The sequence below is a fragment of the Stegastes partitus genome, unplaced genomic scaffold (genome assembly GCF_000690725.1).
Source record: "Stegastes partitus isolate 25-593 unplaced genomic scaffold, Stegastes_partitus-1.0.2 Scaffold470, whole genome shotgun sequence".
Taxonomy (NCBI): domain Eukaryota; kingdom Metazoa; phylum Chordata; class Actinopteri; family Pomacentridae; genus Stegastes; species Stegastes partitus.
The window spans coordinates 218,973-242,967 of record NW_007578201.1 but is presented as its reverse complement, the minus strand read 5'-3'; the positions used below and the strand labels follow the sequence as shown (position 1 = coordinate 242,967).

The 23,995-nt window shown below is 39.8% G+C and overlaps 1 protein-coding gene across 3 annotated transcripts in view; it reads right to left on the bottom strand.

The window, feature by feature from the left end:
• The window catches only part of lrba (LPS-responsive vesicle trafficking, beach and anchor containing), a 190,040-nt gene extending 166,288 nt beyond the window's left edge, over nt 1–23,752 (bottom strand). For all 3 annotated transcript variants that reach the window (XM_008286789.1, XM_008286792.1, XM_008286791.1), the window contains exon 1: nt 23,565–23,752. In XM_008286789.1, the coding sequence (XP_008285011.1) occupies nt 23,565–23,750 (186 nt within the window). In that variant the 5' untranslated portion in view covers nt 23,751–23,752. The remainder of the gene's footprint in view (nt 1–23,564) is intronic.
• Between the last annotated feature and the right edge of the window lie 243 nt (nt 23,753–23,995).

The following is a 23,995-nucleotide window of genomic DNA, read 5'->3' as shown; positions in this document are numbered from 1 at the left end:
ATCATATCCGTTAATAATCAAGTCCTATCGCCCATCATTTTTCTCTGATGGCTGCCATGCAGGTCTCCCAAGGTGCACTAGTCCAAGGCCTCCCCTCACCCCCCTTCATGCCCCAGATCTCCTGTGACGAAGGCTGTAACTGGCATGGACCGACAGTTTCACTTGTGAGACAGGCTTCACAGTCTAAACACACATGGCCCTGTGTCCCCCACCGAAAAGGCAAACTACTGGGGCCCTCTCCAAGGGCAGACAACCTTGATGCCGTGGTGCGTATGGAGGCTAGTGTGGGGTCTCCGTCTGGCGATACTCATTCCTGGCCAGCCACTCTTAACCTTATCCTCTGCGGCAGCTTCCCCTTGGTCACACTTTGTGCACCTCCATGTCTTTCTTATTTCATTTGGATGAAGGTGAGATCCTTTCGTTGTTCTTATTTTTACTTAAAGTTGAAAGCAGAAGTTTACATACAGTGTACAAAAAGACATACAACCTTTTTTTTTCACTGTCTGACAATAAATCAGACTAAAATTTCACAAAATAGAAGGCATCATAAGGAAAGAACACAATATAGATATACTAAAGCAACATCTCAAGACATCAGCCAGGAAGTTAAAGCTTGGGTGCAAATGGGTCTTCCAAATGGACAATGACTCTAAGCATACCATCAAATTAGTTACAAAGTGGCTTCAGGACAACAAAGTCAATGTTTTGGAGTGGCCATCCCAAAGCCCTGATCTCAATCCTGTAGAAAATTTGTGGGCAGAGCTGAAAAGGTGTGTGGAGCAAGACGGCTAACAAACCTGACTCAGTTCCACCAGTTCTGTCAGGAGGAATGGGCCAAAACTCTATCAAACTATTGTGAGAAGCTTGTGGAAAGAAACCAAAAACTTTGACCCAAGTCATACAATTTAAAGACAACGCTGCCAAATACTAAGAAAATGTATGTAAACTTCTGACTTTGAAGAAAGTAATAAAAAACTCTCTTATTATTCTGGTGTTTAGCAAAAAGAAATAATTTTGGTAATCCTAACTGAACTAAAACAAGAAAAGTTTAGTCGGATTTAATGTCAGATAGGGAGAAAAAAAAACATTATGTGTCTTTTTATATAGTGTATGCAAACGTCTGGCTTTAACTGTATGTGTAAAGGTTTTTTTCATGTGTGTGTTTTTCAGTGTTGTGTTTACATTAATGTTATTACCCATGCACCTTGATAAATGAGCTAAACCGGTTCAATTTAAAGGAACACAGCTGAATTAAAAATCAACCTTTTTCCTGTCCTGTCCTATTAAAAATAGGCCACTATAAAATAATTATCAATATGGCTTGAAATAAAAAAAAAAATTGCATCATGATAGACCATTTAAGCACATCCCCCAGCTTTATACTCATCACATTCATGAATTCATTTTTCAAAATGTGCTTAAAACTTAACCAATTTACTACACACAATACATATGAGGGGAAACTGTTTGCTGTGAAGCACATTTATATTAATATGGATTTTATATTTATACACACAATTTAACTTATCAGTGAAACAGTGTAAATTCTTCTGCCTCATATTACAAATCAGAGCGATGACCAGTTTTAGCAGTGAGCAAGAAAGTCAGACTGAGAATAGAACAAGAAAGGTTTACTAAAGCGGAGCAGAGCTATTTGAGGTCTGAGCGAAACAAAACAGACTTTTAAATCACTACAGACAGCCAAGTGATGCTGAAGATGAGAGAAAGCAACAAATGATGGTCATTTTGTACCAAGGGGGAGAAAATTACCCAGCTAAGAGTAATAGGCAGAAACAGTGACGCTGCCAAGCCGTGGCCGCAGGGTGACGAGACCTTCTATTGTGTGTGTGTGTGTGTGTGTGTGTGTGTGTGTGTGTCCGTGTTGATGTTTGTCCTTCATTTCACTCCCGAATGAAACCACAATTATTTCTATGAGTGAAATCATTTGAATGTAAAGCGATTTGCATGACTGACACAACAGCAGAAACAGACAACAGAAGAATGTCAGTGACGAGTATGTGTTCGTGTCGAATATGTCTGAACTGTCAGAATGCAGCAAGTCTGTCATTCAGTATTATCATTTTTTTGTCAGTTTTGGTGCCTACGATATTAAGGGCAAGCCTAAAGATAAGTTTGAATGATCCGATGTTCAACTGATGCCACTGTCGGGCCTGCAGTGCAAATATTTTCCGAAAATCTAGTGCATTGGGATACCTCAGTGTTGGAAAAAAATCAGAAAATGTTGTAGGGCCAAGCTCAATTTGCCCTCCACAAGAGGACTTTAAATACCAGCCTGTATAACACCGTAGCTTGAATATAGTTTTCAATCCATCTGAATGTAAATCAAGTTAACAAAATCCTCAACAAATGGGCTGTCAGACTGACCGTGTTCTCACCACTGGCCTACTTTTTCAACAGCTCTCCTAAGTGGATCAATTTTAACAAGCTATCTTGTCAAACCAAATGCAGTTTAGCTTATTCTTTCATGAGAGCCCCCCCCCTCCACATGACCCAAACCGAACATCCATCACAGTGACCCAAAACACGATTCGTGATATGGCAACATCTTATAATCCTGCGCTCTTCACTGCTGACAAACACTCATATTTTCCGACGTACTGATGTGAGATGTTGAAATAGCTCCAGCACATAGGGAGGTCAACCAAATAATCTGTCCTACTCAAATCCCTGTAGTGCCAGCAGTGATGCGCTGGAATGAGCGTCTGATGGAGTGGATGAGGAGAAACAGAGTACAGAGGCCTTTGCTCTGGGAAAAGATTATAAACAAATTTGAATCAAACATTAACAAACACCGATGCCACCCTCACACCTTTATACAAGTGCGTGAATCACGTCAAGCTCTGATAACGACACAAACATTCAGAATGTCCTTCAGCTAAGGCGGTATGAAAAATCATGCGAGACGGTGCAGATAGCGGCAAATCCAGCGCATCTCTTGACCTCTTAGGAATTAAAATCTGTCTAGTGTTAATTGTTCCTTTAAACAAACCTCAAGGCAAAAATGATTTCCTTTGAACATTTCTTTTGATCAGATTGCAGCTGTTTGTAGCATCTTTGATAGAGGGATGTTTTTCAATTGTTTACATGTAGAGCTAATGTTCAGTTTGTTCCGTCGTGAAGAATTGAGCTGTGATGGCCTGGAGAAATCATATTACATAGGAGACAGTATATGCCAACATGGAAACTTTTTTTCTTAAAATGTGATCAAACAGAATCTGTGCAAGTGTACAGAAAAATGACACTGCTTTCTGTCAGAGTAAAACTGAAGGAATAAAATTATCTCACACACTTTTGTCTGCCAGCTGATTGTATGTCAGCAGGAAGCTGAAGCCCTGCATCTACCAGCGAAAACAAATACACTGCATGCTACAGAGTAAATAAAGGTAAAGGCTGCAAGCAAATGGGGTGACAGCTGATTCACAGAATAAAACAAACAATGTTACTGCGTGTTGGTGGTTTGGGATCATTTCAGTTTATCGATAAGATAAAAGAACCCTTCGAACATGTCTTGAAGACCACAGCATGCCGTAAAACCAGGCAGAAAAGTTGAGATCCAATTCATTATGCTGTATTAAAATGTTCTGCACTGTACTGTACATATTCAGACCACAAATAATCCTACATTCAAAACTATCCTGCTTTTTTTTTTTTTTTTTTTGTTAAATGAGCATTTTACAGAAAGACACTAGCAAATACCATGATAAATGACATCTTATAGAGAATGTCCTATCAGTGTCACATGTTTGCAGTCGTCACCACTCAGCCAGACTCCTTGGATACTAGTGCATCCAATAGTAAGCCGCACTACACAACTAAATGATGGAATATTCACAGAACAACCAATCAACATCCCACCTGAGCCTGCTGCTTAGCATTTTCCAAAGCAGAAGAGAAAGGTAAAGTGGTGCCAATTAAACGTGTAGTGACCATGAAAAGCACAGGTTCAATGACCACAGCTCACCAGAACCTTTTTAACTGACTCCCACTTCATAGACAATTTGTTGTTCAAAATCCATGCTATGGATGTTTTACAGAAGTGGCACTAAATATTTTTTTGCAAAGATTAATGAATGAATTGTTAGAACTAATTAATTTTCAATTACAAGATTGATTATGTGACATTTTTGAGTACATTTTCTCTCATCAGGGCGGCGATGTAATCTTCCTCACACTGAGACAAACATCATGTGAGACGGAGCGAGGAAGGAGGAGGAAAGATATTTTAATAGCTGCATTTCTAAGAATATCTTCAGAAGGGCAACCTGCCAGGCATCTGTTTTAAACAATGGCTGGCATTCATTTTTACACTACATTAAATGCGATGATGCCTTGACAGTAGCTTGACAAACACAGGATTTCTTTTGTTGTTTCATTCATTTGTCTAACACACTGACACACCATGCGTAAAGCAGCAGACAACACACATGCGTAACCTGAAAAACCTCTGCTGTTTTAGATTACGTTCAATTCTTTCATGTAATCGCACATCATTTATTCTATATTAAGCCACCTGCACTGTGTGATGGAATAAATGAGGCAGAAACAAAGACAAGAAAAAAGAAAGCAACTACATAATTAGGATCCACGTACAGCTGATCCAATAGATGAAACCATCCATCCTTCTATATCCATGCTGCCCTGTTCTTCTCTTTCACTTGTTGACAGTGTAATGCATGCTCAGATGTTGAGTATGTCAGCATTTCTGTACAAACTGCCAACCTATGAGGCACCCATTCCCCAAACTATAACTTAAAATGTTTCATACACTGATTTCTCTCTGCAATGCACTACCCTGACCAGGAGCAGGAATTTGCCCATGAGGAGGAGGATGATGATTGTAATCTATAGCAATAGTTTGTCATTCATCACACACAGTTTGCACGTGGCTCAGCAAACACTTAACATAAGTAATGCAGTTGGCTGTTAAGAGCTGCATTTCGACCTTCTTACAACATAAAGCAAGAATTCACAAGGTGGCTTACTGTGTAACTGAAATTTGTAACTCTTGAACTATCTGGCAGTCTAGTCTAAGTTGCAGGATGGCTGCTATTGTCAACAAAAGGAAAAGGCTTGTCAGGAAATAGTCCTCATTAGACATTAGAGTCTAGGCTTCAGGGCAACCCTTCAGTTTTGCAGGGCAACTTTGACCGACTAAAGTCATTTGCCACAGGAATGAGATTTTCAAATTTAATAGAACACTAAAATGTGATATATTGACTAGTTGGCTTTCTTCTGAAGCAGAATCTTTATGTGGTGTCTGTCTGGAATTGGTTATTCGGAATTAACAAAATTCATGCTGATGAATATGTTTTCTGTGCTACTGTGAGGCGGCTGCCAGGAGGCAGTTGGGAAAGAGGTGATTCGATCACAAAGTAAACAAAGAATTTGACTGTGCAACACGGCAGAGCCTAAGATTTTAGTTTGCATAGCAGCAGTGCAATATGTTAAAAATAGCCGCTGGATCAGGGAGGTGAAGAAGGAAAGAGATAAACATTCACCATTAGTGAGGAATTTCAGCCTGTCTGGATTCAAGGAGGAGTGAAATGAACATTCAGACATGAAGAACTCTCTCTTATCAGCATTTAAAAAGTAATAGTCTACAAAGTTTTCATTGTAAACAAACAGTTTTGTTTACATTCCACAACAAACTAAATTGGACCAGAATTCATGGCGGGGTCTTTTGACTAACACTTCTTGCCCTCGTCTCTTCATTACATATATTTAACATTCACGATGAGAGAAGAAATCAAACAATATAAATCACACTTTTCACTTCTTTGATAGCAGATTCATATTTCTACACTCAATTTCTCTGCCAGGAATTTACATACTGTCTTTTTTAGATTCAAAGACTTTGTATTCATGAATGTGCAATCAATTGTATAGAAATGTTTCCACATATATTTTGACAAATTTGGAACCTTTAAAATCTTTGGGATCTACACTAAAATTGCAAACTTTTATTTTATTTCATAAATTTTGTCCTGTGGGTTTGAACACAGTTTAAAGCAGGGGTGGGCAATCCTGGTCCTTGAGGGCCACAATCCTGCATATTTTAGATGTTTCCTTCTTCCAACACACCTGATTCAAATGATCAGCTCATCAAGCTCTGCAGAAGCCTGATAACGATCCTGATCATTTGAATCAGGTGTGTTGGAAGAAGGAAACTTCTAAAATATGCAGGATTGTGGCCCTCAGGGACCAGGATTGCCCACCCCTGGTTTAAAGGGACAGTTTGTGACTGGTGGATCACAAAGCATCATCACACAATACCCATGTACATTCCCATGCACATGCAGATAAAACACAAAACACAAGTGCTACAAAGGGCTGCACAAGAAAAACATCACTGTTTTGTCTCTAAAGTGGTGAAAATACATTTTAGCTAGGCTAGAGGGTATATTGAGCTTTACTGCAAACTGTATGGGTATAATCATTTCTTGCAGTGGCTGAAATACCTCGTGGGCACGGGCACACTGATAAGGAGGACAAGTTAAGGTCAATAGTATAAGCTTCTCAATGTGAAACCAATAACCTGCTGATCTAAGAAGTCTGCACACTGTGGTACAAGGTCATACAATGACAACTAAAAGTCACAGGGAACGATGGCTCAGGACAGGCGTAACTCTAGACCGCTTGCTGTGTCCTGCTGCCGTCTTCTTTACATGAAAGATGCATGTATGAAGCTTCATAGTAAATGCAAAGAATGGGCCATGAACCACATTATTTCTGTTTTGCCATTTATCTGTAGTTCGGGATAGAATTTGCAATGAAGCGAACAAGATGTGTAAAAAAGAAAATAAATAAATCCAGGTCAAAAAATAGTAAGCATTAATAAACTGGTGACTTTGACATTAGTCAAATTATCAGGAGGATAATAAAGTTGAAAAATCCTTCACTTTCAAGGTTGTTTTACTAATAGAAAGTAGCTCGTTACTAAATGCACTAATTAGTAAATGTGATTAATCAGGACTTGTCAACTTTTCAGAGGAGGGTTGTAGGTGTGTTGTATTTCGTGTCTGAATGGACACATCACAAATGTTTTGGGGGGAATTAATCTAGTATTTCACAAAAGTAATGCTTGCAGAGAAAACCACACCAATAGTATACATAAGCACAAAATACCGACTCTTATCTGCTGAAAAATATATGGCAAGGTTTCTTTCTGTGTCGTCTTTGTCCTTGATGGCAAATCAGGAAGTTTCCTGCACTCTGCAGCACATCCCAACACCAGTGCCGCTGGTTAATACAGGGCACAGGGGCGACTACTAATGACCAGATAAAAAGTAGTTCTCAAACGTAGAACTTAATTTGAATAATTTATAACAAAATAATAATAAAATTAATAATAACGTTCATATTTTCTTGCTATATTAACAATATTTGTATTATTAACAGATTTAACATTAGTCTTTACTGCGTGTTTACTAATTCTACACTTCCTGGATGCAGGGCGCCAGCCAAATGAATGTGTATGTAGCTCTGAAAACTTTTCGTGATCATGTGACCTTGGCCCAGGCTCTGATTGGCAGCTGCAGATTTTCTCACGGGGCGCAGCTCAGTGCGTCCCGGACCCTCCCACTTTAGCTGTAAGCCAAATAATTTTTCTTTATTTGCTTTTGTCTTCTGTGGTTGGATATCAAAACTGTCCTTTGACGTTCTTACGACTGCGCTTTCTGACACCGTCACACGGCCTTTCCCCTCCTCTGCTACTAGATGACAGCTACTGTCGTGACGGCTTAATGCATTGGCCTGCTGCCAATGGAGAAAAGACGGTTCATAGACGAGACCGCGTGTAGAATACATGTAACTCGGTTTAACCTCGGACAAATCTGACACGAGAACGTCCAAGTTTATTATTTTTGAAGTCATTTTTGGTCACAGGGCACACCACAGCCACCAAGCAGCATCTACCACAGCCTGCTATGTGGGGCGTTCAGGGAGCATCAGTAAACCGCAGCGTCTCTCAGTAAGAAAATGTTCAGCAAGTCACACGTTTTGCCTTTGACCAGATGGGAGGTGCAACAAAATGAGAAAGTGGGTCATTACTGGTGCTACCAGTGAAAAGTTAGTCTGGAGCCCTGAACAGTGTTTTTTTTTTTCTTCATTATGTATGTTGGGTGTTTTGAGTTTGTACAGATCCTGTAAATATTGATGAAAGTTTGATGAATGGTTTTGAAATTTACTTCTGTTAAGTCTTAATAATATTAAATTAGATTATTATGATTAGAATATCCCCCAACGGTAGACAATTTGTATTCCTGATAATAGTTGCATCTGATGTTACTCATATTCTAATTTTTGATTTTTAAAAAAAAAGGTCATTTGCAGACTGCGCCCCCCCACCAAAAATGTTCCCACTGCCCAACACTGTAGTTCCACTTTAACAGGCTTCCTGTAGTTTTCTCTGCCTATCCTAAAGTTCTGGTCAACAAAGACTGCTCCTGAAAACGGCCCTGAGTTAAGTGCATTTAAATCTCAGTAAACTGTTTTAAGCAGTCTCTTTGACCAAAATGAGGTTTATGGCTAACTAGCTCAAGAATGTTGATTTTTTTTAAAAAAAATTTTAATATATATATAATGTTAGTTTTATATTAAAAAGGGACTGACCAATACTGTGCCCCAATAATGTATACAGTAATCTGTGTATTGGTATATGGTATCTGATTGAGCAGCAGTAAAGTTTATGCTATTTGCAGACCTAACATCCAAAAACTCCAGCCTGACTTTTAGAGAGAAGCGAGACAGACAGAGCGCTACGATGATGTCTTTGGATGTTTCAGATTTCCAGATTGTTGCCTCTGGGACAGCAAAGCTAGCTGCTGAACCTTGATGACTTAGGCATGACTCAGTGAAACATCTGTGATGCAGGATGCCAAATTGATAACCCCAGTGATGTACCAGCATGAACACACTCGACCCTTTAACATTTACGTTCAGCGGTTGGTGAGCAGGTGCTGCCTGTCTGATGGTCATGTAGATGTTTGATGGCAGCGCTTGATGTCTCGACAGTCACTTTTTACGGGTTACTGCATTATTCTTTTGACATAAAAAAAATCACGGATGTGTGTTTGATGTGGATGAAGGCAGGATGAGTAAAATCACATTCACATTCACTGTGAGCCAAACAGTTACCATCAAGTCCACTATGTGGACATATTTGCGCTCCCACAACAAGAATGTTAGAGCACATGCTCCGCCTGGAACATTCTGGCAGGACAGCAGTCGTCCATCAGTTACGGTGTGATAGCAGGGTTAGCTTGATAAACTTGGCAAACACTATTCAAGTTTTATTAAATGAGTAAGATTTGTCCTCTCTTACTACTGAGTAATAATCAGTCACTTGTCTGCTCAGTGTACAGGTTCATCGACTGGCCACCATGCATCTTTGCTCCAAATACAATTCAAATAAAATTTTTTTAGACAGATAGTTCAGCTCTCAGTGATTACAAAAGCAGACAAAAGCAGTGTTACTGAAATTGCACTGCTGGCTTAAATGGTGATTTTAAGTTAATGATTAATATGGTGGACGTGTCTTAAGGGGCTTTTTTTCTTTGATTTATTTTACACATGAGAGTGAACAGCTCAGCGTTTTTTTCTTATTGGCAGTATGCAGAATTTGAGTGCCTTAACTGTTACATTAAGAACTATGAGATATTCGATATTCTGAATACTTTTCATTTTTTTGATTCCCGGGGAAAAAACGTTTTGATTTTTTTTTTGTTTGTTTTCTCTGCTGTGCTGAAATTGCACTGAACTGTGACTCCAAAAGCATGGTTCATTCTGAAACATTGAATTTTGTGTGTTGTCATACCTTGACAACATACTCATAAATGGAAAGTATAATCAAGTGTTGGTTAATCTTCTAAAAATGTGAAGGTTTTTTGCTTTTCAGCTCAGCGTGATCATAAAGTGAATAATTTTGGGTCCACTTATGAGTTAATTACTTTCAACTTTGGTAGCATTTACTATCATGTTATTGTATCATTTCAAAGAATACAGACTTCAGGTAAAACATTCATACTTATGATGATGCATCCATGCCTTTATCTTTTTTATTTTTTGGAATGTGGAGAGGTCAGTGTATATGGGATCTGAACAAAAAACAAAATCTGTCGTGTTTAATACTTTCACATCAAATATCCTGCTTCATGGTTTCTCATGATGCCAATGAGTTTTGATGTCTTTGACACTAATAACTGGATGTGATTAAACATATAGTTAAATGCAAATGATAAACCTTCTCTTGGGGAAGTTTGCAGTTTTAATCAGAGACAGCCTCAACAAACAGCTGTTCCCTTCCCTACATGTTACTCACAGCCTTCACTGAAGATGAGCTTTATCTCTGCCTGCTGTCTGCTGCACAAGGAGACTAAATTAGTCAGCAAAAATTAGGAGAAAAAATCCAAATAAATGTACATTTTAAAAACATTTTAACAGAATGTTCTATATCTGCCTAAGCAGTAAGTGCTGCGCTTAAATGTAATAGAATGCATTTAATATGCAACCTTATAAACACTGCTAATAAACACAGTAGTTCCATCAGCCATGCAGATCACATCAAGGTACAGGAAGAAACATGTACGACACACAAACAAACCTCACAGATCATGTGTAACACCTTTACCAAGATAGTCAGAACACATTACAGTATATTACTGAATGTAACAACATTCTAAAGTATCCCAGATGAATGACTCATCCAATTAAGAAAAACCTTGTTAATTACTATAAGTGAAAACAGCAATTTTGTAGTTATCATTTATTTAAACACATCTATATTTTCTCTGAAGGTGGTAAACCTAGATGTTAACATTTATTTCTCCTCCAGTAACAAAGTGGAGGGAAAGTGAACTGCTGCTTTGCAAAGAAATGCAAAAATGCCTACTCTGTGGTTCTGGCAGATGGTCAGATATCTGGACCGCATGGCCTTCATCTCACCCTACAAGTTCATTCATTTAGACTATGCGCACTACACCTTCCACACCCTTTTTTTATCCTCCTCCTCCTCCTGAAGCTGAGCCTGGTACGTCCAGGAAATCTAACCAAAAAAAGAAATCTTTTCTCAACAGCAATCCAACCTTGTATTTGTAATTAAATAAACATGCTTCAAAAAATAAAGAAATACTAGTACACCCATCCAGTTGTAAGAATAGCTTCTATTGAGTACTCTTGACAACTGTATCAAAAAATAAAAATAAAAATGCAATTTGAGCTAAAGGAGAAAAGAAAGTAAAATGTTGGGGTTAAAGTCATGGACCATTGAGCAGTTTATTTGGATAGCTTGTCGTCATGGTAATATTTACAGACTCTTTCTGGCAGCAGAAGAAAATCTTGTCAATTACAGTATAGATGAGTTTAACACAGAGACACGATTTACATTGTATTTCCCTACAATGCATATTCATGACTAAAACCACAGTTAACTGCAGGCGGAAGAGGAGAGCTACAACAAACTTTTCATCGTTTGTATTTTCTGAGAAGATACAACTCCCAACAGTGTTGCATGACCAAGCTTAAGTTTAGCTTTAGCCATGAGAACTAAACATCAGAACATTAGAAGTGGCTTCAGGACAACAAAGGCAGTGTTTTGGAGTGGTCATCACAAAGCCCTGATCTCAAGCCCATAGAAAATTTGTGGGCAGAGCTGAAAAGGTGTGTGGAGCAAGGCGTCCAACAAACCTGACTCAGTTCCACCAGTTCTGTCAGGAGGAATGGGCCAAAACTCTATCAAACTACTGTGAGAAGCTTGTGGAAGGAAACCCAAAGTCATACAGTTTAAAGGAAATGTATGTAAATTTCTGACTTTGAGGAAAGTAACAGAAAAATTCTCTAAAAAACAAAATCTCTCTCTCATTATTCTGGTGTTTAGCAAATAGACATAATTTTGGTAACCCTGACTGACCTTAAACAGTAAACAGGAAGCGTTTAGACACATTTAATGTCAGACAGTGAGAAAAAAAGAAAGGTTATGTGTCTTTTTATACAGTGTATGTAAACTTTTGGTTTCAACTGTAGCTGATAGTTATGGGTTAAAAGCAAAGATATTTCAGTGTTTGGTTTATGAAAAAACAATGCAAAAAACTGACTACAATACAACACAACATGTGCATCCATGTAATATAAACAACAGCTGAGGAAGCTGCAGCTCTGACTCACTGCAACTTAGAGAAGAAGGATATTACATCAGCTCAGAATGTAAAAACCTCCAACTTGCTGAGACAAAACTTGAAGTTTTTAGCACAGTAAATGCAGTTACATCTGATTCTGCAGTTTTTAATTCATGGGCTACATCTCTATCTGAACCTCCACTGGCAACGGATGAGATGTTGACGCAGAGCGTTGAGCAGGTTGAGGCAGAGGAAACATCTGGGGATCTGCAGTCCGGTTCGGCCAAAGGCCAGTTCTCTGCAGTGCAGAGAGGATACAGCTATGTTATGCGTGCTCATTTGGGGTAATATTATTACCTGTCTGATAATGGAATTCATACATTAGTTTGGTGCAACTCAAACTATGTGAATAATTCAGACACTGAGTTTGATCCGTTTATTAGGTAGACATGTTAAGCTATGAAATGTGAAAGCCAACATGTTGACCCCCTATGAAAAACATTCAAACTTCGCCATAGCCCTGCAATACAGATAGACAACAAATGTCTACATAGTGCTAGTGTCTCAGAAATGCTGTTTCTCACAGCAATTCACAGACAATACAACTCTGTCATCATTTGTACACCATAACACGAACATTTAATTTGTGTTTGATTTAAAGAAATGGAGTATGCATACTCAGAAACATACTGCATTGAGCAATTTAAGCTTCCTCTCATTCTCACTCGATCTTCCTCCACTATCATCAAGGATTCGATCAGAGGACAGAGGAGGCTTCTGCTTTGAGGGAGGAAACGAGAATTTTCTATGCAGCGTTTAGTGCAGAGCAACATCCCTCTATAATATTATCTTTCCTGATAAGAGCTGATCTGGTGGAACAGGAAAATAGCAGCTCTACTCTACTAAAATCAGTTTTGAATACAGTGGGCAATATACCCTTAGAAACCAGCATTACCAGCAGCATCTCCAAAGTTTATCATTGTTTATTCATAAAACACAATAACTTGAATCATGGGTGACCTAACAGCCAAGTAGTTAGGGTGCATGTCACATGAGCACAAATGCCTTCAAGCAGCGAGTCCCCAGTTCAACTCCCAGCCAGCCCGGACCTTTACTGCCCGTCAATCCCCTGCTCTCTATTCCCACATTTCCAGTCTCTCTCCAGTGTACCTAATAAAGGCAAAAATGCCAAAAATATAATAATAAAATCTGGATCATGAATACATTTTAAAAACATTCTTTGCAGCTATATTTATTTTTTCCCCTTCACAATTCTAGGCTTTTTCTACTTCTTTTCTTCCTTTTGCCAATCCAAAAATATTCGACTACAGTCCAGTAGAGGCACATAGTTGCATCATCCTTCAGCCTGAGCCTGAAACGGACACAAGCGTGACTCATCAGGTAGTCTTTTACAAAGTATTTATTATATTTATTCAGAATATTTTTTGGGGGGGTTTTCACTCCTCTTATATCTGTTCTGTTGATTTAGGAATACAAAAAAATGTCTGTTTTCATTATTTCTATCAGGTGTTTTTATTTACTGCGACTTCGAGGAACACATTTCATAGCTGACTTTTACACATTTGACTCTAGAGATTCTGAGTAGTTGCATTCTCTTAAAAATGATGCTTTGAGACTGAAGATGTCCCATTTGGTCAATGCAGCCTCCCCATCCTTGCGTCTCGTCTTTGTATCTCCCTCTCACATGCTTGCTGAGGAGCTTAGGCGTGCAGAGGAGACACTAGTGAAATGCACGCACAGTGCACAGCCCGGGCAGTAATAGTTTTCTGGGCTTCAAATTTCCATTCTTATATCTACATTACAGGTTTGAAACACACCCAAAAGTTTGGATGTAGCACGTTAGAAGAAAATTTCAGGCTAAATCTGGTCCAGGAACTTCTACGAACACTTAATGTAAGCCATCAATCTGTAGGCCCTGTTCTATCTCTACCACTCAGACAACATAGCCGATAGCCAAGTGGTTAAGGGGTATAACCATATGGGCGCATATGACCTGAGCAGCAGATCTCTGGCTCGATTCCCAGCTGGCTGGACCATCCACTGCATGTTGCTACCCTGCTCTCTCCCCTTCATTACCTGTCGCTCTACACTGTTCTGTTGAATAAAAGCAAAAAGCCCGCCCCCCCCAAAACAAAAAAAAATCATTGGATTAGGTATAGCCAACATGCATGATTGTAGTTAAAAAGGTGCAGAGTCTTACTTCAGCATAACCCAATTTCAACCCACCAGGTTAATCATACACGCATTACACGGATAATTTACACAGTAATATGATCAACTAAATTTCCAGATAATTAAAGGCTAGAAATAAGCAGATGATCCCTTAAGAAGGGTAAAAGTACGTAACCAACCCGAGGAACATAACACTGGCTGGGCTACAACCAAAACTCCTAAATAACCACCATTACGTCAGTACTCAGAAACTGTGCTCTTACACAAACAACGGGTTTGAAGAGAAGCACAGCTAAATGTCATTACTATCATCAGCACCTAAGCATGAAATCATGAAGTTGAGAACATGGCCAACATCGGTGGCAATTAATCCGTCTGCTCCGTAGCTCTGTAAAACCTACTGCACATAACAGTCTAAACAAAGTGTCAGGTCAGTAATCATAGCTGTGTCGACCTTCTCTGATCTTCAGCCAGGCCGTAACATTGCAAAAACAAGAATCACTTCAGCTTCTTTATGCCCAGTGTCCTCTCCCAAGCACAGAGCTGAAAACACACTGCTGACTTCACATGAGCCAGTAGAATCAACTTGATAGAACGGTAAATGTACTTGTGATAGTGCACTGGTAGAAGCTAACTGCAAAAAGTGTCATATTGTTAAATGTGCTCTCAAATATACTCATTTCCAACGCAATTCAATTAATGTGAGCAAAGTGTACAGTAGTCTAGAAAGGTCTGGCATCGAGCCTTACGCTGTGAGAAAGTCTAGCATAAATCTCTTGTGACTCATATTGAAAAGTAATTGTTGCCACTTAATGTAGTTACGCTGTAAATAAAAGCACACATTTTCAGGCCACGCTGCATCATGCAAAGAGAGTGGGCCATTTGCCAGATCCCCAATTCTACCACAGACAGACCTCCAAAGAGGGTACATCTTCATGATCTCTTGTTCATCAGGTTTAGAAACTACTAATTAAATAACTGCCAACATGGAAACGGGAAGAAGACGGCAAAGGGTAGAGAGGAAAAACACAAGCTGGCATTTAGGCACTAAACCAGTCAATGTAGAGTGATCTCATTTCACAATCATATTTTTTTTCCCGTGAATAATTGTCACCACAGGGACTAAGGTGGGGCAGCAGCTTAAGGCGGCAACGTAGTATTTTTTGACAAAGAGCAGCATTTTGTGTTGTGTTTTAATATTCACACCCTTTCTCAGCATGGAGCACTGAAATTTTGCTAGCAGGCAAGAAATATTAGCATACATGTATCAGAACACCTCCTACTGTGAAAAGAAGATAGCAGGCCAGGAGGCTAATACTGCTTCCTGTTGAGCCACAAGCTTTGCTGTGGAGCTCCCTCGTGTCAATTTAGATAGCACGCTAGCACATTAAGGTGGTAGTAGTGTGTAAAGCATTAGGCAGTGGGAATTTAAAACACTTCTAGATGATTAGGTGGATGCATGTCCTATAGAGTGAATGTTATGTTTTGACAATTGCTGACCTTCAATGGACCAAGGTCATAGATGAAATCATGCAATTCAATAGTGCTGTGCTTAGCAGTGACTACAAAGGCAACATATATCTAGGGTTTGGTCATTTTCAAGAAGTAGTAACTACTAAGCATCAACAACAAAACATACCAAGCTATGCTGGGAAATCTACAGGGTTTTGTACTGAAACATTCAGCACAAACTGCAGGTCTGGATGATCTATGAATGTAATATCTCCTAATCATCGCACATTAAGAATACCAACTAAAAACTTTCTGCTGAAAATATGTCACAACCACTGTGCTGGTCATAAAGCGTGTAAAAACAAAGCTATCGTCATCAGAATGATGAGTGCAAACGAGTAGCAAGAAGCCCCTAAAATAGAATAGCACCGGAGGTAAATTAAAAAAATGTAATTTGGGTGAACTGGCCCTAGCTATTCAGTGAATGGTAAAGCATTAGTCTACATAAAAAATACAAGACAGTGTAATTGCCCCTGTGGCTGACTCTGGGGCACAGTTTAATTATCAGCTTGTTGGTTTTTGAGAGTCTCAACCAACAGTTCCTGTTCCCAGCTTCCTCCAACAGAACCAGTAGCATTCTCACAAAATGCCTTTGTGAGCTGGCACTGTTTATAGAAGAAACAATAAGAGAAGGGATGTAGGCCAAGAGTAGACTACACTATGGCCCCGTTTCCTAAAAACAGCCACAGTCACTGCCGCAGTTGTAGAGGAATGATTGAGGACTAGTTAAACTTGCACTAAACCCTCAGCACAAAACCGTGCTGAAAAGCAAACTTAAATTGAAATAGTTTGAGTGGAGAATAGCATCTGCTATTTGTAAAGGGAAACCGCTCACCAAAGAACTAGCAATTTATCAGTTTGTTTGAAAGCTAGAAAGAGGGACACAGAGCCACTAATTTAAAAACAACAAAATACCACAAGATGTACCTTTTCACAAACTTTCATCCCCTGGCGGTAATAAGGATTTATTCCGACAGCTTTGAAACCAACTTTCAATTAAACAGCAGATGTGATTTTTGTCTACCATGTGTTCACAACTTCACATAAAAAAAGCGTCATGTCTGGTGGAAAATTTATTCTCCTCACACATTTACTAATTGTGCACACAAACCAATTAGTTCGCAAATAGGTTCACAAAATTCAAGCAAATTAATAATTAGAATTGTGCTCGCCGGACTGGAACGTGTATAAACAATGAAGCAAACTGATTGTTCGTGCAGTGTATCACAATGCTGCAACAGCACAACCTTTATAATGTAACAACCGGCTTGTCCATATGTCTTAGAACTAACAGGAGGAAAAGACGATAAATAAATAAATAAATAAACTCTTGGGGTAGTTAAGCACTAAATTGCCATATGGAACAAGTTTTGACAACCACTCTGTCGAAAGATGTGCAAACAGACATACCGTGATGTCAGCAGTCGTAGCAATGCTCACAATTATTCCGTTAAATAAGATAAAATATCATTGTATATGTCATACAGCTACAAAGTCATGAAATACTCACGCTTGCACATATAACTACCTCTAAAATTGTGTTATGCAAGACATGACAGTCTCTTAGCTGACACACATCTCTTTCAAACATCGTTAAATCCTGAGGCCATCTGCCTGTTTGTCAACACACAGCAGCCGACGAGGCATGATGGGTGCATTATCTGATTTGCTCGAGGGCTAAACAATGACACACACACGATACAGGTAAGCAGAAAACAGACATTTGAGTTTGGGCCTCTTAGAAGCAATTACACCTAAAGCTCCAGCCGGCCAGCCAAACCTGAGCGTTCACCCTCAAGATGCTCACTGTGCTGATTTCACTGCTATAAATGTCAAAAAAAAAAAAAAGACGTTACAGCAGAAATGGTGTAATGGCCACAAAAATGCGCTGTTCTTGTTTAGGGAGATAACGATTTCACTTACGGGCACAACAAGCATCGAATCTAATGTTGAAAATAAAACAACTCATGCACTCAGGACTATAAACAGACTCGGGTCGCGCTTGTTTAGACAACCGTCCTCAAGTGCTTCAAACCGCTTTCAGCTACGGCGGAGAGGGAGGAAAAAGGTGTGACCGTGAAATTGGGCTGATGCGACAGATAACAGAGAGAAGCAGATAGGATTTCATTCATGTGTCAGATTAGAGGGCTCTTTGTTGCTGCCAGAGAGGGCAAAGCACGCCTGGAGAGAGAACAAGGATCGCCCTCACTCCTCTGGCACTTGTGCTGGATTGTGTGCAGCAGAAAGGGGAGTTTGTGTGTGTTGCATTCCTGTCTGCATCATATGCACATAGGCAGGAATTTAGAAAGGAGCTGCCTGTCATAACTCAAATTGCTGTGATCATTGCTGTAATGAGCCACATATTTAACTGCTACATTTACAATCACTCACACACACTTGGGTGATAATGTTTTTTTAAAGATTTAAAGGTCTTCAAAAATGATATAAAAGGTTCTATTTAACTTTGTCTGATGCCCTGGGCTTTATTTAACTGCAGCCATCCTTAGTATCTAGAGCAAAAGATCTACATCTGCTGATACTAAAGATAAAGCTACTAAAATCAATTTCACGATTTTAAAGCCTGATACATTATAAATTCCAGAGCACAACTAAGTTTTTTTTATGATTCTTTCCTGCGATGGTGAGTGAGAAAGGTACCAAGTAGACTATTTAAAGAAACACAGGGAAGATGCAGTTGAGAACAATTAATTTCATTTATGACAGACTATCTCAAAGGAGGATCCTCTGTGTCATCTTCAGAACAACAGATGATAAAGTGGGCAACGATTCACTATCAAACAGATAGTGCACATGCTCAGGCACACAAAGACGAAGCATGACACCTTAAAATAACACTGAACAAACTCGATAAATCTGATTTGACTCTTTCTGTACCAGTAGAAGTGCAGAGAGCTGGAAATTTAGAGCAAAACAAAGGCGTCTGCTCTTCCTCCCTTTGCACCTTACAAAGGAAACCAAACACAGGTATGAAATATTTAAACACCTGAAACATAAGATGACTTTTAAGCTATAGCTAGAGTCTAATATGGATTTAATAAATTGCATTCTGGCATATGAGGCGACCTAATCTAAAGTTTGAAATTTAAAAAAATATGAAGCGTGCTCGTCCAAAACTATTTCAGGCATAAAACTGAAGTTTCCTGTTAATAATTACACAATTGTGGTTTTCAGGAATATAACAGAATTCCTTTGATTCATGAGGCACTCAGGCATGGACTGAATTTTAAGAACCACAAATAAAAAAAACTTTTTGTTACAGTCCTCCATTCTCCAGTTATCTACACAATAAACAAAAAATGCTTTAATGTAATACTTTAGATTTGTCAAAAGAAACAAAAACTAGTGTGTGAATGATGACAAGCATGTGTACAGATATAGCTTTGGGCTCCACAGCTGTCCATAAAGCTAGTAATCAGCTCTCTGACCTTGCATTCAGGTAAAGCCAAAGATACATTCCACACCAGAAATTCGTCCATCTCCTGTGTCACTGAACTGAGTGAGCCTGGCTCAGGCCAGCTCTTCCTCACAGAGAGTTACACTGGTCGGTCCTAGAAGATTCTCCGTCCCAGTCTGTGTACGGCAGAGATGTGCCACATATTCTAATTTCCTATATTATCACTCCATAGTTACAGGATTATCATAAGGGCCTTAATGTGCCTCTGTTTCTTTGGTATGTGTTGATGTTTTAACAGTCATTACACCCTCTGAGGTGCCTTGAAACAAGACCATAAACTTTGTAGAGGGACCACTGATATTGCATGGGGGGAAATCTTTGTTTATCCATTATGTTTTATCATGTAATAAATCAACAGCCTTGTCTTGGCACAAACGCATACTTTCAATATGGTCTGCTCACTGTTCAGTGGCACAACTGGTCTCAGTGTCAGCCGAAAATCACATCAGCAGACGGTTGCATCAGTCAGTATTGTTTGCTGCAGACAGCCCAAGTGAGAATTGACACCCCAATCTGCAGCTCCCTGCAGCTTTCACCATATTGTTTCAGTTACACAGAGCAAAACAAAAACAAAACAATGCCGCTTCCTGTAAAACTGTGGGTAGCAGCGTACAGTACAGGGGCTCACATAACCTGAACATACGCTGCTTTTCTTTTAAAAAATGGACAAAACTAGTGAATGCTACAAGGAGTCAAACATTTACCAAAGCCCAAAAGACCCAGATATTTTCCTCAAGAGTTGGCACATGGCTAAAACACCGGTGACCATTGGACTTAACAAGTAACAGGAAGCCAGACACAGGTCTCCAGTGGCTTCTGTGGTTTGTTAAACTGTGCTCACCAGTCACTTTGTGCCAGGCAAGGAATATAATGTATAATCTGTTGTTGTGATCTTGCGGATTGAAAGTTGATCAGATTTATCTGAACATGAGGTTTTTGTAGACAAAAACTAAACAATGGCAAAGTAGGGCACAGTGTGAAGCCAGAGCACTATGAGTAGCACTGATTTTCAACAGAATTGGCAGTAGCCTCATTATTAATCATTTGATTCAGTGTGAAAAATATGATGGTTTTAAAAGCTAAAAGGTAGAAAGATGAGTCAAAATCGTTTTATGGCCAAACCTATGAAGTCTTATGTTAAGGTTTGGTAGAATATTGCTTTTATTTAATGGTGTACTGTTAAACTGTGGCAAATGCCAATTAAACTGTGCATGTGTGTTCAATTACTGTACTCTACAAAGGTTAAAGGTAAGCGAGGCTGTGCTGTAGACATGATCACACAGACATGGAAAAAAAAAGGTCTAATCGGGCAACCTAAGTGAAAACACCTGTATGGATGGACAATTACAGGCATGTAGGGGCTTTAATAGTAAACAACTACAAGCTATTGACAGAATAATCCCAGTAAAGTTAAAATCTACCTTTCCCCACATTGCTCCTGTGATGTTGTGCACAACCCTGTAGTCGATTTGATTCAGCCAATGGAAAACCTTCAAATGGAACACTGCTAGACTTGGTTTTGATGCAAGAAAAATAAATGTAAAAATGTACATGGTGTGAAATTGATTCCCTCTAGTGCACTGGCTCTGCATTAAACAAACAGACTGTTAAGCCATGCAAGACAGGTACAATCCAATGATCCATGACAAGGTAATGTTTTTCAGCAGCACAATATGAGAAAGTGTCTAACTACACTTTGCATGTGGCTGCATGCTTGGTATCCTCCTCCACACAGACATATAAGCATGTTTTTAATTAGAAAATACACATTCATGGACACCAGATTAGGTATGAACAGTTACTTATCATAAAGACAAAGCATGAAAGGAGCTGATGTCCTCACTGTGTGGTTCTCTCATCTTCACTTTCACTATCATTATCACTGACAGCTTTACAGCATGATAGCTTGTATCCAGCTAGCGTGGAGTAAATGTAGAGAGAGAGAGGAAAGTGTAAAACCTACAGAGTGGTGAGGTACCCTACTTTGACTATCTGAGAGACACTCTTCTTCCCTATTTAGCAAATTCCTGACTCCGGGCAAAAACAAAGGCAGAACATGAGCTGATTTTTTAAAACAAGTGAATGCTGATGTCTCTAACCCCAGCACATGTGTCACAAGTCATCACAACCACTGCAGCAATGACTTGCGACACACAGAGATAATCCTCTTGAGGAAACCGTGTTGCATTTAACCAAATGCAGTGAAGGACTTGAGCAGAGAGGAGAGGAGGCAGCGAATGCGATGCTACCAAAGACTCTGGCATGTGTGGTAAATCACCTACCGGGAGGGTGAGCAGAGGATGTGGAGGGCATGAGGGAAAGTGTGCAGAGTGTGGCGGTCATAATGAAATGCGTAGCACCATCTCTCAAAGCCCTAAAATGATGCTGACCACACTAAAAATGGAGTCCCTGGGACAACAGAGCAGCAATCAGATATTTCTGTCAAATCACACCGTACACCTGGATGATTGTATAACCAGCTCTACAGATTATATTTGTGCAATAATGACTTTTCCGCTTTAATCAAAACACAGTGTATCAACTTATTGGCTGCTTTCTCGCTTTAGACTGTGCAACTGAAATAATACTTCCTTGTGATATTGCTTTCACGTTTACTGCTTCACAAGTCTGAAGCTCCTACTTGCAATCACATGCCTGTCTGTCTCTAATTAATAATAGCAACAAACAGACCTGCGGTGCAGACAAGGCCACAAAAAATGAGACATCTTTATCAAACAACTCGACTTAGGAAAAACAATAACTATCGCTTTAACAAACATGAGCTGCTCACAAAGACGACACTGATTCTGGCCGGACATGCTCACAAGCATCATTTTGGCGATAAGATACTGTTCAAAAGAGTTCAAGTTTCAACTCCTCCACTGTGACAGGTCAACACCAGAGTGGAAACGCTAAGTCAGTGAATTAATCTTTGCTTAAAAGAAAACTACTCTGATAATCGCTTATCATTTTTTGAGCAAAAATTATAAATATTTGCTGGTTCCGGCTTATCTAATGTAAGGAAATGCTGCTTATCTTTGGCCTATACGCTGAAAAACTAAATATCTTGTCGTGTGGATTGTTGGTTGGATAATGTAAAAAAACTTCAAGTGAAGTCATTTGAATAAAAATACAGATTTTGTAATATTAAATCAAATGTTTGTGTTTGACAATCATTGTGTCCTTTCGTAGCTACAGCAAAATGGGACAAATAACTTTCATTTGATATTTTGATTTATTTCTTTATCCACCTATTTGCCTCTGGAGCCCAGTGTGGTTGGCTTTCAGGTTAAATGATGGAACAGCTTTGTGTTTAGCAGATCTACAGCTTTGTGACATAAGGACAGGTGTTTGTACTACAATTCACCTGCCTCCACCGTGGGGGGTTGGTGTTGGAGTAAACCAGATATGACTACATACATGGACGACGAGCCTTGCTTTCAAAAAGGACTCCATTGTGCTGCCAGAGTGACAAAGCAGTTTTGCAGGTTCCACCTTCACCTCTCCTCCCTCTCTCTTCCTCCCACCTGACCAGCGAAAACTCTGGTTGAGCATGCTCTCTCCTTCATGCTAGATTTCCTTGTTACCGGTAAGTTTCATTCATTCTCATTGCAGGCGCTGTAAAGTCACGTCATACCTCTGGCAGTCGAGGCCTATCAGCGGTGCAGACAGACGAAGCTGGATAAGTACTTTAGGGTGGCCAACAGGTAACAAGACAGATAAGGCACCCACTATGACCGACCTGGATATGTCACACAAGGACTGACTGATTTGCTGCTGCAGCTTCTCTGCCATCAGTCATCATGTCAGAGTCAATTATGAACTAAAGGACACTTTTTGTTTAATCTAACACTTATAATTACATGTTAGGGACCCGATTAGACACCATTTAAAAAGCATATGAACTTAGGCAAAATGAACTTAGATAAGGGCAATAGAGTGGTTTCTGCACTGAAACTTCTGAAACCCAATCACTGTTGCAAAAACAATTGCCATTTGATATGAGGGTAATAAGGGCAACCAGAAAGAGGTCAAGTAGAAATGACTCATTAGAGTTTCCAATGTGGGTGCTTCCTCTAAGTCAGCATCTATAGGACTGGTGCAAAAGAATGTATTCCTCAAATTGCTGCGAGATCATCAACGCCTTTTTATGCAAATGTGGATGATGTCAGACTTTTTCCAAACGTTTAGATGCCACAGTCAGTCCCACAGTGCTATCTAGGGCCTATCCTGAGCTCCCATAATCAGCTTACCAGGTTGAACACCGTCTCCACAATGTCTCGGTTGGAAACTTCCCCAACTTCCACCAGGCCAGCAAGCACGGCGAATTTCATCCTTATCCCCCTGATAGGCACTCCGGGGTTGAGCGCCATGGCGCCTGCTCTCCCGTCCTTTCCATCACCTGGCGGCGCGGCGCCCGCTGCCTCCTCGCTAGCCATTGCTACGGAAGGACGGGGCAGGTGGCGTTCACAGGTAAGGCACCTGTTCACCTCCAACGGTGACAGTGGAGCCGATGTCGGAGGAGAAAGAGGGACCTATCTCCCCTTCCGCTGAGTTGTTGACAGTCTACAGGCACATAAGCAAGACGTTTTCCTCCCCATCCAAAAATTGAGCCTCGAAAGTGGGCAAAAAAAAAGAAAAAGCGCAAAGAGAATGTATTGGTGGTTGACACTGCGAGGCTGGA